The following is a 20110-nucleotide window of genomic DNA, read 5'->3' as shown; positions in this document are numbered from 1 at the left end:
AAATACAGACTTTGGCTTGTCAGTCTTAAGTGTTCTGAGGCAGGTTGTTATTCACTGATTGAGCTTCAAAAGAGGATAATTCATTTAGTTACTGGGTTTCTGAGAGAAAATTGATGGGGGATTCTGAATGTTCTGCAAAGTAGAGCCAAACGCTAATGGTCAGAGACATTCTTGTACCTGTATCTCGGAGAAGAAGTGAGGAAGAAAGGGCACTAGACTAGCACAGGTTTATTTCTACTCTGTTCATCCAGGACTTTCTCTCTTTCTGTTTAGAGGAAGTGCAGAAGAGAAACGGTAAAACCTGGGTGCAGTTAAACTCAGAGTTTTGCCACTGACTGCACTGGAGAAGAATTTAATTTCTAATGTTTTGAATTTAGAACAGTGGTTTTCCAGTCATTAAAAATGGCAGATTGAAACAAACTTATATATCAAACAGTCTTGAAATATAAAAAATACCATAAACCCATGAGGCAAATGGTCATGCTCTTACTAACTGATTTAGGGGTGTATGGGAGAAACTAGCTGTTTATTTCTCCTACCTATAAATATAATGGAAAAAGGGAGTTCCTTAAATTTACTCTAGCTGTAAAAAAATTATTTTACTGGTTATGCTTAACATTGAATACATTTCTAGCATACTTCCTATTTCTCAGAATTAATGTTGTTCTATGCTTCAGCAATTGCAAGAATTGCTTTCTGTCTATTTCGTTACTGAAGTGGAGCTTACATGTCTAAATCCACTTGACTGCTTTGAAACTCTTCCTCTCTAAGACCACGTAAGTGTGCTGTGTTTTCATAAACAAGTAACGAGCTTATATTGAGACAGATAAGGGTATGTGTAAGACTCATGTTGGACACGAAAAACTTACTATTTTTTGTGGATTGTGATTATGCAAGTGTATTCAACAAAAAACATTATGAACTAGCATCATCACTGAAATGAAAGGACAGTAATACCTGTTGGTATATATGAACGAGTGTAGTTATTTTTGCAGATCATTTGAAAAATTGGCTGTAGTAATGCTGCCACTGAAGTTCCTTTTTCACAAAAAAAACCCCACATTGTAAATCAATATACAGTTTAAGCTGTTCACACTATTTCAGTTCAGAATTAATCATTAATATATAACCACTAAGGTTAATCCTACTGGTTGTTTAAGGGAATAATAAGATATGGTGTGCGAAAGGTGAATAATAGAATAAAACTGTGGCTTAGAATGGGATGTGTGGCAGTGATAGATACAGTTTAAATTTTAATGATTTTATTCTTTGCACTGGTGGGATAGCAATATTAACTAGAAATTAATTTTAAAAATACTTGAAAGCCTTAGGGGTGGGAATGAGGGCAAGAATAGATATTTATGCATAGGTGGAGTTGTACAGACATAGACATAGAAGGAATGGAATTTATTTGACCTTCTTATGAGTCTGGCAAATAGATATACTGATGGGAGTTGATCACCTTAGACGTTTTATAATCAGAAGTAAGAGACGTCAACAGGAGATGATTCATGTAATTTTAAGATAGTCATTGATGATAGCTCAAAACCTTGGTCATTTAAATGTTCAAGTTGAATTCACAATGCAAATACTGAATAACATATTGTGGTAATGGATTCTCAGTAAGCTCTACTCTTCATGTAGCTTTAAAACCCCATTGTGATCATAATGAGAAGTAATTGGAGACCACATTCAAGTTTATAGACACACAAAACTTCATCTGCTGAAAATAAAACTCTAGTTAGTCAAAATTGAAAATTGGACATACAGGTCTAAAGAGGTCCTACTTCACTGATATTTAGTAGACCATGTTAATTCAGTATTCTGCAGTGTGTCAGTGATAGCAGTTCCCCCTAAAGAATTCGTACAGATAAAAATACACTGAGATTGTATATCTCATGATCTCTTGCAAACAGTGCTTCAGTTTTAGGTGTATTTCAGTGGCCATAAGTAAAGAGATGGTTTTCATTAAAGGCAAATTTCTTCATACTTGATATAATCAAAATCATATAAAACTATCACATAAAATACCTGGAATGTCTGTATTTTCCCATTTTTCAGGAATGACTATAAATGGAAATGTTACTTAATGATATATATTAATGTGACAGTTTTTAAAAGTGCTATAGATCTTCTTTGGAAAACTAAAATAAGCTGAATGATTTGCAAATGAGAAAACATCTAAATTTACAGAACTTGGACCAATATTGTCAGACATGTTATTAGTTTGTTTTATCATTTAATTACAGGATCCTTCTTCTTTTCTAAAGTCTTATGAGATACCTTATAATCCCATTGAGAATTATCAAATAAGAATTATATATTACAAATATAGGACAACAGTTTTTTTTTATCAAAGGATATTCCTTTGTTGTTCAAAAAAATGTTTGATGCTCATATTTTTAAAGAAATCCTTTGAAGTTCACTTCAATAGAAACTCTTGCCATACAGACCAGAAGAGATTTGGTTTACTAATTAACTGCTTCGTTTTGATTTAGCATATAACAAAATCAAATTCACAATTATAGATTTTTTATTAATTAAACTTTTAAAAACATCTAGGTATGTGCTGATGGTAAACTTTTAACCTGCCTCCTTATTTTATTTAATTTTCTTTCTTCTTAATTCCCAGCTTGATTTAATGTTCTGCGTTTTTAGGCAAACAGTGCGCTCACCAGTTGAAGAGCAGGAGTTAGAAGTGAGGCTCATACAAGTCCTTGCCCTTGAATGAGTTTCACAATCCAGGAACAGCAATTCCCCTATGATTGCCACCCATAGTTCTGTCAAATACTCTTAGAAGTTCAGCCTAGTACTAAACCTTTTTTTCTCCTTTGCTCTTGTTCTGCTTTTCTGTCTTCCCCCTGCTGTGAACATAAGATTTCTTAATTCCCTTCCCATGTACTTTCCCATCAGATAAGTGTTTCTGAAGTGAAAATTCAGGAAAGTCATATGGGAATTTTTGAAAGGATGGGTTATAGGGAGAAGAGCATTTTAGGAGTTCAGAAATTTGTAGGAAAGGAAAATTGTATTTTCTTTCCTCTCCCTTACTTAATCAACTTCTCTCTATCCATGTCGCTTCTCAGTATTGAGGACATGCACCAAAATTTATAATTTTCATCCAAAATCACACATTACCTTGTGTGTCTTTACTGCTTGATCAAGCCCATTTATTTTGTGTAATCCCATCCATCTCTAGCAACATTCAGTGAAGCAGCTCTATTTAGGTGGTGTTAAAGCTGTCAGTGTTGCAAATCAACTCTACTCGGAACTGAACCGCTCTTTTAATTTGCTGGCTATAGATGAGAAGAAGCCAACACAGCTCTATGAAGCTGTAGTGGTGAAAGCAACCAAAAAATTGAACTGTACCCCCCCTATACAATCTCTCCCAGGCTCTGAAAGAAGACTTACTAGTACCTGCATTTGGTGCATCTCTTGGTTTGTCTTTTGTAGGACCTACCTGCTTGGTTTTATGCCCTAAGTGTGACCATAGTTATGAACACTACACGTTATCCTTATCTCTTTTTACATGGCATCTACATTTTAAAATTGTCTTAATCCTATTTGAAAAACCAATCAAAAATGGAAATGTGTGGATATTTTTAGAAGATACTTTGTGATTTGTTTTTTTTGATTTTTTTAAGGGAGTGGATGATTTTCAAAGGAGACTGAAATTTGAATTAATGATGCGTACATTAGGCTTGAGACAATCTTCGTCTTAGGTCTCTTGCTTTAAATATATTTCTTTAAATAACACCTTATAAGAGAAAGCTGGTAATGTTGAACTATGAACTCACTGAAAATGACAATTACAAGCCACTTCCATGTGTGGTTGTGAAACTGAAGGGTTATTGGCTGTTCATTCAATTATCCAACTAAAATTTAGTTGAATTTCCACTAAATTTGGAATGGTAAGCTTCAAAATAATCAGAAGGTTGCAGTCTCCTGTGTCCTATGACTCCAGCCTCTCCAAGAGATTTACAAAACAGGATTCCTGAGTGGTCCAGTCCAAATCCAACCTTAATATCATGTCCTTTTTAGAAAGTGGGGAAATAATTTCTTTTACTACTACCTATGAGAGGGAAGCAATTTTAAAAAATCAATGTTTTTTCATTCTGGAATGATACTGTGTTTCATCCAAGCCACATTAGAGTTGTCTTTTTGTTAGACAGGTCTACATCACTGGTTTTACCTTCGTGAAGGGAAGGGGATATCACAGCTTGACTGCAGTAAAGGTAGTCTAGCTGATGAAGCTGGAGAACAGATGCTTTTTAAGAAAAAGGGAATTATATAGGCAATCACTACCCCTTGCCCTCTGAATTAATGGCAATCAAAATCTCTGATTAGCTTTGCTATCCCCTTGCTCGAGGCAGTAGAGCCTAAGTTGTCAGCAGTTTCCAGCACTATTTAAGTTAGGGAGAAATACTCCTATGATTCTCTTCTGTGTGTTTAATTTTTTTGATTGGAAGCCACTTTACTAGAAAGTAGGTTTTGAGTCCAAGTGCAAAAAGTATTTTTTCTTCTAATTATTCATCTGATCACTTCTTTAATGGAGCATTTGATATATTTCAAAGTAATCTCTGCTTTTTATATGTAAATCATGAATCTGAGAGGGTGCTAATTAAATTACACAAGGAAAATGCAAGGAAAAACCATTCTAATCTAAAGGTGGAAATTCCATTGAAATTTTTGATATTTATTTATATAGCTGAGTAACTCATTTTAGAAAAAGTTTTTGTCTAAAAGAGGTTTTCTGAACATACCACTGTTGGTATGTTCTTTCTGTTTCCTATTACACAACTGACTAGATTAAGCCTTTTAGTGTGAAGCAGATACACAGACATGTTTTCAGGCATATCAACTGTGTTCTGAATTTCATTAAATTATCAATTTCCTGCCATAAAAACTTCTCCCAAAAAGTGAAGTTTTTGTTCTCTCATGCCAGCACACCAAAGTATAAAAGTGATACAGAGCGTTTCAAAGGAGGCAGCTGTTGCCCTTCTGAACTGGACTGTACACCATGTTCCTAAAGCAGTACATACAGTAACTAAGAAGATTAGTGCCCTACGTTAGGCAAGGCATTGCAATCAGAAACCAATAATCGATACAAATGACCAGTTTGACCCAGGAAAATATTTTCATTAATTCTGACTAGAGTTGTCTTAAAGCAAGTTGTCTTAAAGCACACATTTGCAGGTTTTAGTTCAGAAGGGAAATTATCAAAGAATTGAAGTACTCTACTTTTTCTAATGCTGATTAAGTACTTCTGTAAGTTTTAAACAGTTGAACTATACAACAGCTGTGAAAAAGCACTGAAATTTAGCTCAACCACCTAAAGAATTTCAAAGCACACATTATAATAATCATCGTGCTAAGATAAAAAGCTGCAATAAATACTAAGAGAAGGTAAGAAGCTCTAGATGTGTATAAAACTTTTCCATGAAGGAGAGTTTTGTCTTAGTGAGTTTTCCAGGAAATATAGTGATAGTAATAGGAAAACCTACCAAAAAAAAGTTTCCATTTATGAGGAATTGCTTTTTTGGAAGCTTATTTTCCAAGTTTTCATGATGTTTGGAAATACTGACAGCAAGTTGTCCAAAGATAGAACTGAATGCTTCCACATGTATATTTTGATGTTAGAAAAGAAATTATTTAGATGGACATATTTTTTGCTCTTTCCATGTCAGACAAGCAAATGCTTCCTTGAAGCATTTGGATTTATTGTTTTTTTCCCCATCACTTCTTCAAACTGAAGAAAAATATTCTGCATCTCTTTTTTTTGTTTGTTTTCTTGTTCTTCTTTTCTGTTAAAACATCGGCTTGTTAGTGTTTTCTTGCTAGCTGGGAATTCAAAATGGTGCTATGTTGTTGTACAAGAGGTTGTGGGCAAAGAGAGACTCAATTTCTGTTTATCCTGAATTGCTCCGTGTGTTGTTTTCTCATGAACTCAAAGGAACTAGAAGATATGTCCTGAAGTCTTCCTAACAGCAGCATTTATTTTTTCAGTCCTCCAACTCATTCTGAGTAGTGTCCGCTCTTTTCTGCCTTCTGTCACTTTATACTATCAGAACACCCACATACGTCCCTCATGGTATGTGATCACTTTTGTGAGGAAAGGTGGGTTGAAGCACATGTGGCCAGCACTGAGTTTTGGTTCCCCCTGAAGAGCCATGTCCTCTACAGATTGTATGCAGAGTTAGTAGATACCAACTTTGATACAAGCAACTGGCTCCTTGGAGTTGACAAAGCAATGAAGTCACAGTGAAACAGAATCTGCGCTAAATACTTGAGAAGGTGGTTTAAACTGTGACAGAGCAAAAAGGGAAGGGCAGGCAGATTATTTAATTCCTCTCTAGCTCAGCTGCACCTCTCCTTGTATATGGGTATCCTAAAAATAATGCCAAGAATTCTGAAGGATTTCACAATGATCCTGAGTAAGTACTAATTGCAGAATATGGTGCAATACTTACGTTACAGTCTATTGTTCTTTCAGCTCATTAGCTACTAATTATAATGAGAGCAAAGTTTTTCTTCATATTTATAAACGGCTAGTAAAGCTACAATAACATAAAACTGCAATAACATAACAATAAGAATTATTCTAATGAATCAAGAAATAATAAACCAAAGAAAACAGAGGTAATGAAAATGGCTGATTCTCATCAGGTTAATAAATGACATTTCAGAGACATGGCTCTTGAATTGAAATATAAGTAAAAGAGTAAGTAGTCTATTGAAGCAACTTCAGAGAGGCCTTCCAGGTGAAATCTTCAGAGGCATATAATTCAAGGAATAAATGTTAATTGAAAATTTTTGGAAATGAGGTTCCTAGAGTTGTAAAGTGTAAAAGTTATGTAAATTTTGAAGGCATGGAAAAAAATTACAGCATGGGTAGGGTCCAAATTCTTTTCATTCTTACTCATCTCCCCTGAAATTTGGGGAGAAATTTGAAGTACATATAATAAACAATTGCTTGTCAAAATAATATTGAATGCGTTTCTGAAGGAGTAAGCAATATATTATGTACCACAGCTCATAAATCAGACAGCTTCTAAACAATAGCAAACAGATTTAGTATTAGGGATGGAGCTGTCTCTCTCCACAGTAAGCACAACATTATTACTTTTTTTTTTTTTGTGGTTAACATGTTCTCAAAATAAAAATATACAAATATAGGAAATGTAATAAAATAGAAGATTATATCTAGAGGGTTCAGCAACAATATGTAAATATATAATGCAGATAGTGAATCAGCTGAAGTTTTCAGAGAAGAACTTAGAAAATGTAGATTAAGAATGTCAAGTGCATCCATTATAAGGTGACTGACCAAGCACAGCATCAGCAATTGGCTATAAATTTGGCCTACCCTATAAGTGCATATTTATAGAAATGTTATGTGCATACATATATATTTTTTATATAATTATGTATTTGTGTGGTGTTCATCCATAATGTGACCAGATGGAAGTGTTTGGGTCTATACCTCTTCCTGTACCTGAGGTTCACAGAATGGGGAAGATTGGAAGGAATGACAGTGGAACATCTGGTCCAGCCTCCCTGCTCAAGTAGGATCACCCTAGAGCACACTGCACAGGATTGCATCCAGATGGTTCTTGAATGTCTCCAGTGAGGGAGACTCCACAAGTTCTCTGGGCAATCTGCTCCAGTGCTCAGTCATCCACACAGGTTAAACGCATTGAGTTTGACATATATAAAACTCATTAAGGCTAAATGCATTTTAATGTATATAAAATGCATTAAGGTTAAATACATTTAGCATTGTGATTTTAAACTAGTTCATATGTCTGGATTGCTGCTGAGACATCACTGACAATTTGTGATTTGCAGTATTTTTTATTGTGAGAGGAAAAGAATTTGTATACTTTCATTTTGCAACTGCTGTGGGACTAGGCAGCGTATTAATCCACATAGAACAGGTTGGCGATTTAAGGATAAAGTACAGAGGCCACTTCAACCCTACAGCTCTGATGAAGTCACTACATATATACCAAAAATTAATTTGGGCTATTTAATTTCACCTTTTATTCATTAATTATTTTGACTCGTATTTTCTGAATTGATCTGTGTTGCAATGTTTAGAAAAAAGCGATAAAACTTCATTCATATTATTTGGGTTCTGTTTTGCATTTCATAGTATGTAGCTTTAAGAAAATTACTGCTGAAGTGATGATATACTTACTAACAGTTCTAAAAATCTGACAGGTAGGTAACAATTTCTATGCATTATTGTTATCATGAACAACTTAAGGAGTATTTTTAGGTTTCTTTTATGTTGTAGCAGCTGTTCTCCATTTCTCTAAGTCAGATTGCAGGCACTGAAAGGCTGCTTACTTCTTCTCTATCTTCTTGCAAAGAAAATGACATATCTGTGCTAGCTGATTTATAAACTGGTGAGGAGGAGGATCGTTTAGTTTCAAATAAGCCATTATTTCATGGATTTTTAGGGCAGAAGAGTCACCATTTCCTTTTTGACTGTTCTATTAGAAGTTTGTGGGAGGAGAAAAGTGGCTGCTGTTAGTAAGAGGCGTACAGAAGTGTATTTATGCACTGCTTTATTCTGTTGTTGCAGAATGTGAATTAGCAGGATGCAGCTAGTCTGAAAGAGGCATATGCAACAAATTCTTCAGCCCTATAGCAGAAATAGGACTTTGGCTTTCAAATCTAGCATGTAAGGAAAAAAATATATCTAATTTCTGACAGAAACTTTTGCCTTAAAGGTTTGGTTATTTTAAGAAATCTGAAGATGCAAGTTTTCCATTTCTCTTCAGTAGGCTTTTTATCATTACTTCCATGAATTTACTTCCTAAGTGTGTTATTTTCTCATTCCTCCTATGTTACTATCTTTACCTTATTCCTTTGATCAGAATTCGGTGTGCCTTTTTTAAAGTAGTTTTAACTTATAAATCAAAATTAGCTATGCTAAAAGGCAGGAGAGTCGATGTAAATATGACAGGTTCATGAATTGCCCATATTTTCAAATATTACAAAGACATTTAGACTGTTGGAAGATAGTGCTTGGAAATTGCTGATTTCTGTATGATTTTATCTATATTATGTCGTCTGAAAATGACATTTGTTGCTTTAAAAACATATGGTGGTGATAGCAGGAAATCTTATGCTTACCTGTCAGAGCACATATTTGCATGTCCTGAAATGTTGCCATTTTTCAGTAATAGTCCCATTTCCAGGCTCTTTTGAGGCTACATAGTAGGAGACCCTGTAAAAATACAGTTAGATACAGTGCCTACCTTGAGATTTGCATGCTAATCAGATCAGATGGAAGGTGCAAAGGGAAGCACAGTAAAGTGAAATGAGTAGAATGTTTTACAAGCCAGGACCATGCTGTTCTTTCTGCCGGGCCAGTGTCACCTCTGCTGCAACCACATAACATTTATAGAAAGGTTTCCAAATGTGTATTCTAAAACTTGCAAGAGTTATGATGATTGTGTTTTTGGGGAGCATTTTCCTTCCTTCAATATCACCATACCATCTGTATTATCTCCTGAAGCTGATAATAAAGGTTCTCTGAGCTAAGGTGATCTCAAAGTAACCTTGAGTTTCTGAGGAGATTTTTCATTGGACCATGGATCTCTACTACATCACTACCCTAAGAACTTCCCGTGCTATCATAAAAAATGTTAAAGCAAGTCTCTATAGCCAAAATCGGTGAAGAATCACCCTGCTGTCATTGCACTGGGGCAGGCAGCCTGTACTGGAAGGCCAAGACTGCCCCCCTGTCATCACCAAAGTTAGTAACATCTTAGCTGTGAGTACTGACTTGTTTTCTTTGCAATATCTAAAAGCCACCCCTTCCAGCATCTTTAAAACTCACCCTTCGCCTTGTTTCCTCAGTGAAATTGCATTATATGAATTCATCTAGCATCTGGAAGTTCCTCTCAAATACAGTAGATGGTATGTCAGATTTACAATATTTCTAATGTCCCACACTGATATATAACTGCATCAATATAAGATGTGGAAAAGCTTGTTCCCATAAAATTTCTGGTTAATGCTTAATAATTTTCAGAAATGTTCAGATTGCAGAGCATGAGAATAATTGCTAAATTCTCCTTATAAGCATATCTTTTTCAGGCAGTCATAAAATAAGTTGAAAGCAAAATGGTTTATAGAAAATTAGTTACATAGCTTGTAAAATGCTCTACAATGTACTGCAAACAAAAGGGAAAATTTCCTGCAATTTCACAATTTTGTACTTGCTCAGATGGCCATTAACCAACAAGATGAAAATCAAATTTATCCTATTCACTCCATGAATTATCTATGATTAACAGTGTATAGAGTGTGATTTTCTAAAGCGTCTTTCATATTCAAGGTACCTTCAAGCACTTTGTAAAGAAAAGGGACAAAATAAACACCACAAGTATACTAAACATGTATAGGATAAAAAAACTTGCCCTTTTCTTTATGCCACAATTGAATCTTTGCTCAGTGACTCTTAGAAACCTTGTGTCATAGAATCCTTAAGTCAAGGGTGTTTTGCTATTTCTAGTCTTGTGCATTATAATTATTTCTGAGGCATTTTATGTATCCTTCTTTCAACATCAAACTGAGTGACTGACCTTCATGTTACTTTCTTAGTGGTATAAATTTTATGCATACACCTTAAACTTGTCCTGCTCTATAAAACCCATGATCTCTTTATAAGTATTTAGCAGTCGTGGGCTGAGCTCTGAAAAAATGGCTAGAAAGAATGAGAACTTACTTAAAATACTTTTTTTTTCATTTGACCTAGTGTTTTCCATGCTACTATGAATCTGAGTTATGCTTTGTTAGCTCTTCTGAACAAGGCATTATGTTGCCCACATAACTTCAGCTAATGGAACTTTAGGAAGTCATTGGGTACCATAAGACTTGCAGTGTCTTTACAGAATGTAACACCACAAGTTGTGGTGGTTCTGTGCATGGAAGTAAGCTGGGAGTTTTATTCACCCTAATGTAATTACAGTGGTAGGGGCTTGGCTGCATCAGGCCCATAAGTAAAAAAGAATGGAGTAGCACAAATGTAAGCTTTTCAGTTACAATAACTGTTCTATGATATCACCCAACTCTTTTGCGCACATCTAAACAGCTTTAACAAATCAAAATCTGTTCTAGCTACCAGAGAGGATGGTCTTCCCATAGGCATGTGTAGAAAGGAGTACATAATAATCTACAACATAATTATAATGATAGGTGTAAACTTAACCACAATGATCATGTAGCCAGCGTAAGGTCTTTAAACAGCCATAGCTGTTTGCTTGCCAGGAATCTTTTAGCAGGACCTAGCTTCCTTGGACAAAGAGCAAAAGCAAGTGAAGATGAAAAGGGAGTAAGCAGCCTTCCAGGGCCATTCCATTAAATCATGAAGGAGGAGATACTCTGTTTTATGAAGTGATATAGTATATCTAAAATATAAAGAAATACAGATACAACTATATTTTTCCTGTTGATGAATGTGTAATTCAAGAGTATCAAAATCTGCAAAAGAGCTGCTTACCCATATAGTGATTATCAAAGTCTTTTAGTTAAATGATGTTTACACTGTTCCTTAATTGATTTGGTACTTTCAAGATCTACCCTGCCAGTTTGACAATTATGTACTCTAAGCTTTTCACACACTAAATGGCCAAAATAAGCAAAGCTTTCCTGCATATCAGATCTTCACCATGTCTTGCTCAGTACTAATAAGCTTGAGGGCTTTGTAGGTAATTTTTTATCAAGCCAATTTTTCCTCTTTTTTGTTTTCTTAGATTGCCACCAAGAGTGTTAGTTTTGTCAAATGCAGTCTGAATTTCTGTGGGTCTGAAATGAAACAATGAACCCTTTGAAGACACTTCTTTCAAGGTTGCACGTGATAATATTGAACATTACCAGCTGGATCAGTTTTGAGCTAGTAATATGATGGTATCATGGCCTATGGGTTCTTTCATTATTAAGTTTGTCAGACCCTAGAAGTTTGCAATACTTACTATCTTGCTTGCTAAGCATGATCTATTACGGACTTGAAAGAAAAATCCTGTATAAAGGATGGTGATACAAGGAGTGACCTGATGTACGTCAGGTCCCCAAAAGCAGTTTAGCATTAAGAAAAGGTAGTTTCTTATTCAGTTATTCTAGTTTGCTTAGTGACTGCATTTTGCATGGACCATTGCTTTCCTGAGCCAGCATCTGTGTGGCTCTGGCTGTGCAAGGTGGCAGCTGCTGTGGATTTTCTCCAGGGCAGTGAGCTGGCAAAGGCAATTTATGTCACTCATCCTGCCTCTGCCATCCAGGAATATGGGAGGAGTATTGAAGTAATGTACCCCATTCTGATACTTGTGGCATGACTAAAGACTGCTTTAGGCCATACGTGGTAATGCTTTGTAAGACTAAGTGAGCCAGGTAGTTTTTACCTGTCAGCAATTGCAATGTCATTGCTTACTTGAGCTTTTGGGTGAATCTGGGGTATTAAATACAGTTTTTCATCCAGAGTCCCTCAGCTGCACCAAGCACATCCCTAGTGTTGAATAAATAAGTAGTATTTTAGAAATCTTTTCTGTTGTTGTGAGATTCCCATCTGAGCACAAAGCAAATCCTCGGCTTCTTTGTACATTTCCAAACACTGAAAGAATTTGGATCATTAACAGTTTTCTTGAGTATTGATTTTTATGGGTACTGCATCTTTAATGCACTCTGCCATTCACATTCTTCACAGTAGTGTGGACACTGAGAATCAGTATTCTGCATGAAGTCAGTTGCCAGTATTACAAGTGATTCGTAGTAAATGTAAGAACTTCATCACTGTTGTAATTGTTTGATGGCAGTAACGAGGCATTTCACTTGAGACTTCTTCAACATAGGTAATCTTACGTCCAATTTAATATTAGATACAATTTTCCCACCATGCAACTGGCTGACAGCAACATCAGAACATTTCTTTCATCTCATTCCTACAGTTTAAGAAACAGACATCCGAGGCCTGAAAAAAGTAAATTAAACAAGAACGAAAATTGGCATTATGTCTCTTCTTTCAAGTTTGCATGGAGAATTTTCCACCCCTGTGTGCTCTGAAAAGGGCTGTAATCCAAATGACACACTGCTGATGCGGTGATCCAAAATAATTTTTAAGGCTTAGGCAAGTGCTGTGGGCTAAATTCAGCTTTCACTTAGACCTCATTCCAAATACAAAAATACGTAAAGAGGTGGTGAATTCTCATGGTCCAGCATTGCAGCAGAGATGCATCTAAACCATTCTGTGATGTAGAAAGAGCAAACTAAGACATATTAAAGTGGGGGAAAGCTGGGCACAGTAAGTGTATGGGCTAGAGCACTGTGATTGATCTCCTAAGGATATTGCAATCTGTCTGAGAGGCCAACGGGAAAACTGCTTATCATGCACAGCATTCATGCCAAATGAGCAGCTAGATTCTGACATGCTGTAGAAAAAATTAAGACACCAGTCTGGCCTCTATGAACTGGACAGTCCTGGGATCTAAAAGTAGTGAATTTCTTTTTTGGATCTCCTCAGCATAGTGTTTTTGCTGTGCGTGTGGTGGAGGTATTTGCTTGGATACCTCCACCTTGCTGACCCTTTGTGCTCTCTGTCTGTTTGCCAGCAGCTAGGTGCTTTTCACAGCTGAGGTTCCTCATCACAGCTGCATCCTCATTTGATGCCTCAGCCAGCTGTTTCTGCCTTTGCATAGCCTGTGCCTAGCTTGTGTCCTGTCTGAGCCTCCTTCTGTATTACCTTAATGTTGAATCATGTTATCCAAAGTAATACTCTCTGTTAGCTAAATAGTCTCCTTTTAGTTCAATTGGGAAGGCAACTTGGACAAGAAGCTTTATTGAATTTTAGTGAAAAGTAAAAGGTGCTGCAATGAGTCCAGAGAAAGGCAAGGAAGCTGGTGAAGAGGCCGTAGCAGAAGTCTTTTGAAGAGCGGCGGAGGGAGTTGGGGCTGTTTAGCCTGGAGAAAAGGAGGCTCCCTAAAACTACCTGAAAAGAGGTTGCACTGAGGTGGGGGTTGGTCTCTTCTCATAAGTGACAAGTTACAGGATGAGAAGAAATGACCTCAAGTTGCACAAGGCAATGGGGGGAGCAAGTTAGCAGCAGCAGGGTTTGGAGAGTCTCAGTAAGAGCACTAAACTGGGAAGTGTCATTCCTAAATCACAACAGTGTCCAAAGGTACAGTCTATATGAGAAAGTGTGCATGTATGTACATGTATACCAAGACAGTTTATCATTTTTATTCTTCCTGTATTACCATTTTGCTTCCTTGTTTTTTGTGAAAGGAGAGATAAGTGCATTTTGCAGCCTAACTTACTAGTTTCTTTTAGCAAGTCCTTTCACAATTGAGACAGAACACTTTGTTATTATGAAGAAAATTCTGACACTTTTAAAAATGCAGTGTAAAATATGCAGAGAGACTATCTGGTTAGAATTCATGCGAAATGAAAATGTAGCAGATAGGATGCTACCTGTTTTGAGTCACACCACTGAAAAAAATGCATGCTGGATGCCAGTAGCCCTATCTTTACTTATTGTATTCTTATAGCTTGTCTTGTGGATTAAACATAAAAGCAAGACCTTATTTAGCCACTATTTTTGTGACTTACCTGTCTTTAGACATTGTTATTAACTCAGGCTTGTTCTGTCAATTTTTGAATGTAAGGCTTTATCTCCTGAGCCTCTCTTTCTAGGCTGGAATATACAACCATTTCATGTCACTAGGGTCAAAAGGAAGCCAGCTTGCATGAGAAGTGTTTGATCTGTCTTCTGTCTATAATGCGATCTGTAATTCACACAAGAAGTCCAGATATTAAGAAACGAGGGAAGCCTATCAACCAAAGGCTTGCAAATATGTGCTTATCTCCATTCAGCTTCAATTTAAGCAAGCTACTTAAAATTCCAGTGGAATTCAAGAGGCATGAATTCTTTAGAGTCTAATAGAGGGCTGCAAAGATGATAAGGGACTGGGGCATCTTTTATATGAGGAAATACTGAGAGAGCTGTAACTGTTTAACCTGGAGATAATGAACTCAGGAGTAGATCCTGACAGTGTGAAAAAATACTTGATGTGAGGAAGTAAAGAACACAGAGCTAGGCTTTTCTGAGCAGTATCCAATGGTAGGATAAGAAGCAATGGACACAAACTGAAACACTAATAAATACTAATTAAACATGAAAAAAATTTTCACTGTAAAAATGCAGGACAAACATGCCCAGGCAGGTGTTAGAGTTTCCATCATTCAAGATAGTCAAAACCTGACTGGATGTGGTCCTGAGCGACATTCTCTAGATGATGCTGCTTTGAGCAGAGGGATTGGACAAGAACATCTCAAGAAGCCCTTTGAGATTCTAATCTCCGAGATTCTGTGATCTTATTTGCCTTCCACTGGGACATTTGTCTAATTTTGAACATCCGAACAGAAGAAAAAACTCTTTCACTGTGAAGGTGGCCAAAGAGTAGAATAGGTTGAACAGACAGGTTGTGGAGCCTTCTTCTGTCAAGATACTCAAACTCTGACTGGACACAATTCTGGAATACCTGCTCTAGCTGACTCTGCTTAAACAAGCAGCAGCAGACTAGATAATCTCAAGACATCTCTTTCAACCTAATTTACTATGTGATTATGTGAACGTAAACCAGTAGAGGCATACAGTGTCTTTAGGAAAAAGCTGAGAGGAGGCAGAGTTCTTCTATATTTTGAATTTTATTTTCCTGAACAGCTGTGGCTGACCCAATGAGGATTGTGGTTAGTTTTCAGGGTAAATCATAAGTCCACAATTTTTGTGGTGGGGGCTTAGAAGTTACTTCTTTGTATCTTATCACTCCTGACCAGTGCTCCATGCCTCCATTTCTCTTTCCTCCTGTGGGGTTGTGGCAGCGGTGACATAAAGCATTGAGTACATAGATACGTGAATTATCTGTGAGTACTTCATAGCTCATAGACCCAGATGTGTATATCTACTATATGTTTCATTACTTTAGGCAATAGTTTGACATCAGATGAATCCCATATTACATGTGTTTCTTGAGGAAAAGAATGCACAAGATAGAATTGATGTTACTTTTTCCTGAACAAGATTTGTAAGAATAAATCCTAATGAAGGAATATTAACCAGGGGCAACTGAGTAGATAGAAGTACAGTTTATCCTTTAAAACATACTCAAGTAAAGGATATCATATTAAGTTATAAACCTTCAGTAAGAAGTCAGTTGGCAAATAAAAACTGAAAAGTAAAAAAAAAAAAAAAAAAAAAAAAAAAACCCAAACTTGCACATGTAAACCAGTTGAAGGAATATATTAAACTGTATTTTAAAGAGAAATAAATTACAATCATATAAAGAAGATATAGCTGTTATTATAGCTGATTATGTTTTGATAATGTAAAAGAACTTTAAAATGCATGTGGTTTGACTCATTTTGATGATAAAAGTTACTTTTTCTTTTGCAGAAAATGATGAGGTCATCCGTGTTTCATATGTTCATACTAAGCATGGTTGCTGTCGATGTGATTGTTGCTGCTAGTAACTACTACAAAGGAGAAAATTTCAAGAGACAATATGATGAATTTTACCTAGCTGAGGTGAGTATGCTGAAATGACTATCTGGATAATTTTCAAGATAAGCTAAAGTAAAAAATGTGAATGTCAAGAACATTTTAATATGTAATTTTTTATTCCCTTAAGCATTCCGAGAATACTTTGCTAACTTGTTCAACTTCCTCTGTCTGACAATAGCTGACAGCTCTATCTTACAACCTTTTGAAAGGTAATTTCCTCAAACAAAATGTCACTGGTAATGAGCTGAGGCTTAAGAATAACATCTGCAGGCAATGCATGACTGCTAAGTTGCTATCTTTCTCTAGCAGGAGCATAACATTCAGAAGACTTTAAAAAGATGACAAAACACTTCCTTTTAAAAAAAATAATATAGGACTTCTCCTTAAATCATTTTTACATACTTAGCTTCCAGAAGGTCCTTAAGCATAACCAAAATAGTGTTACAAATAGTCTGGCTTCAGCAATCTGGAGAGCATACTGCAAAAAACCACATTTATCCAGTCATGAATTTGGTGAAGGAGGAGTCTGTGCTCCTGAACCAGTGAAGTGGAGGTACAAGTGACATTCTGACAGGGAGCCTGCTTGAGTCATTAGCTGGTCAAGGATTTTACTGTAGAACATGCACTAGCGATACTAGAACCTTCCATACATATCTTTTTAGTACTATTCAGTTCAGTTAAAAAAAAATAATTGAAATCTTTGGTACTAATGTACTGGCATAGCTTCAAATAGATACTTGTTTTTCCTGTATTGAGTGAAGTCAGTATTGTATGATTCTTTATTATAAAGATTTATTTCCATGGACATTGTGAATTGTGACTTTATCCGAGTAAAAAGCCAATAAAAAGATCAGTTCTTTCACCAGTGCACCAAGATCAATTCTCTCGAAGTGTTGATCACGGTTACCTGGGTTGGGTACATGTTTAGCTTTATGGTTATTGCAGTTTCCCTGGCTTCAGTAGTTCCACACTCCATTTTTGGAGCCAGAGAAGACCTTCTTAGGCTAGAGTGCATGATAGCAGAATATTCCTTCTGGTTTCTCCTTTGTTGGTATTGCCTTGTTGGCAATACTCTGTGGTTTTATGCCCCACTTTAAACCCTTTAGTTCATAACAGTGCAATGCTTCATGAATCTCCTTTTTTTAAAGAAGGTTGAGTCGATACACATTTTTTATCTTTGTTTTAGAATTTGTGTCTGATCTCGTAAAATTGTATGAAGCTGAGAGTTCACCAGTTATGAGAACTGGTGAAAATGAAAATGAAAGCAAGAAAAAAGTTAAAAGATAGCACCAGAGTCCAAACCTTAAAAAAAGCACATACTGTAGAGACAGCACTGCTGCTCATACTCTGTTGTCTCTCATGCTGCTGGAGATAGCTGTAGTTTGTGTGAATATTGAGTCAATGTTGGCCTGGCCAACAATTACGAGAGTAATTGTGAAATGTGTTGTGCTTATTCTATCTCGAGTTTTAAGTGCATTTGTGGTGGGTTGACCTTGGCTGGATGCCAGGTGCCTACCCAGCCACTCTATCACTCCTTTTCCCAGCCAGACAGGGGAGAGAGTAAGATGGAAACAACCTGTAAGTTGGGATAAGGTAGTTTTTTAAAGCAAAAGCTTGTGTGTGCAAAAGCGAAGCGAAAGTTAACATGGTTTATTCTCTACTTCTCATCAGCAGTGATGGTCTGCCACTTCCAAGAAGCAGGGCTTCAGCATGTTCCTTAGCAGGCAGCCAGTGGAGGTAACAAATGCCTGCCTTCCTGCTTCTTGCCTTAGCTTTTATATCTGAGCTGATGTCATGTGGTATGGAATATCCCTTTGGTCAGTTTGGGTCAACTGGCCTACTTGTGTCCCCTCCCAGGATCTTGCCCTCGATTGAGGAAGGAATGTTACAGTGTTGGTGCTGTGCTCAGCAGTAGCCAAAACACCAGTGTGTTATCAGCACCCTTCTAGCTACCAATGCAAAGCACAGCACTGTGTGGGCTATTATGGGGAAATGAACACAATCTCAGCCAGACCCAAGACAGCATTCAAGAAACAACATTAACATGAAAAAGATTCTCCTGAAAATAAGACATCAGAATAAAACCCATCAGCATATGCTGGGTTCTCTTATTCTACCCTACAGATGAGGGTAGAATTGAGGACAGGGAAACTCATTCTACTCTCCATCATGGTTTAACCCCAACCAGCAGCTCAGCCCCACACAGCCTCTTGCTCACTGTCCCACAATGGGATAGGGAAAGTATCATCAGGGTAAAAGTGAGACAAGTCATGGGTAGAGATAATGACAGTTTAATAGGTAAAGCAAAAGCCGTGCACACAAGCAAAGCAAAGCAGAGGATTCATGCACCACTTCCTATGGGCAGGCAGATGTTCAGCCGTCCCCAGGAAAGCCAGGCTCCACGACCCATAACGGTGCCTTGGGAAGACAAACATCATCATTTTAAATCTCTCTCTCTTCCTTCTGCTTCCTCCAACTTTATATGCTGAGCATGACACCATATGTTATGGGATATCCCTGTGGTCAGTTGGGGTCAGATGTCCTGGGTGTGTTCCCTCCCAACTCCAACACCAACCTTTTTGCTGGTGGGGTGGGGAGAGAAGCAGAAAAAGTCTTGACTGTGCAAGTGCTGCTCAGCAACAACTAAAACATTCCTGTTTACCAACAGTTTCCAGCACATATCCAAAATAGCACTATACAAACTATGTTGAGGAAAGTTAACTCTGTTGCAGGCAAATCCAGTACAATGTCCTTGGCCGGAAACAAATAATTAAGTCAGCATTAAAGCCTGAGACCGTGAATTCTCAGTAGGCATTTTTGCTTTATGCCTAGCATACAACAAGTGGAGCCCAGATTCTTAACAAAATAACATTAATTCTATTTTTATTCAAAAAAGGGATCACTGCATGTCCTATTTCTATTTTGGCTCTGAATATATAGTATAATTATGCTTTTAATAATCAGTGCTAGAAACAATCTCTTCAAAATCTATTTCAAGTACAGGGTTTGCGAGGTTGTTTTCCAACAGAAATACTTGCCAGAGTTTATTCAAGGTGAGTATATCATGAAGACTAGTGTATTATAATTCTGTCCTATAAATTATGTCCAAATTTCTTTAACAATATATTATTGTGTTTCTGTATAGCTTAGATAATTGATTTATTAGTGGAGAGGTTGTCAGAAAACTCATTTGCTTGCATTCTCCATTTTACATTTCTGATTATATAGCGTAAAGTATTCTGGGATAGAGAAGGGGGGGTATTTTAAAGCATTTTTTTATGTCTGTTTGTTGATTAATTTTTTTTTAAACCTGTTATGCTTTTATTAGAGGCACTGTAAAAATCAAACAAGAACAAAACCCTAATATCTTATAGAAGGAGGTATAAAGGAATGTATAAGAACAGTAGAAGAGTAAAAAAATCGTGGGAGAGAGGAGAAATTGATAAACGGGTGTCATTTCCTACTTGGTTATTGTGAAACTTGTTCTTTCCAGTACAGGGTGAACAAAGAAAATGTTTTTTAAGAGCCTTGAGGAGGCTGAATACTGAA

At 36.6% G+C, this 20110-nt stretch overlaps 1 protein-coding gene across 8 annotated transcripts in view; it reads left to right on the top strand.

The window, feature by feature from the left end:
• The window catches only part of NALCN (sodium leak channel, non-selective), a 223564-nt gene that overhangs the window by 91818 nt on the left and 111636 nt on the right, over positions 1 to 20110 (top strand). For all 8 annotated transcript variants that reach the window (XM_017816712.1, XM_017816709.1, XM_017816710.1 and 5 more), the window contains one exon: positions 16454 to 16585. In XM_017816712.1, coding sequence (XP_017672201.1) covers positions 16454 to 16585 — 132 coding nt within the window. The remainder of the gene's footprint in view (positions 1 to 16453; positions 16586 to 20110) is intronic.

This window comes from Lepidothrix coronata, unplaced genomic scaffold (assembly GCF_001604755.1).
Source record: "Lepidothrix coronata isolate B3197 unplaced genomic scaffold, Lepidothrix_coronata-1.0 Scaffold57, whole genome shotgun sequence".
Lineage (NCBI taxonomy): Eukaryota > Metazoa > Chordata > Aves > Passeriformes > Pipridae > Lepidothrix > Lepidothrix coronata.
This window is presented reverse-complemented; position numbering and strand designations above follow the sequence as displayed.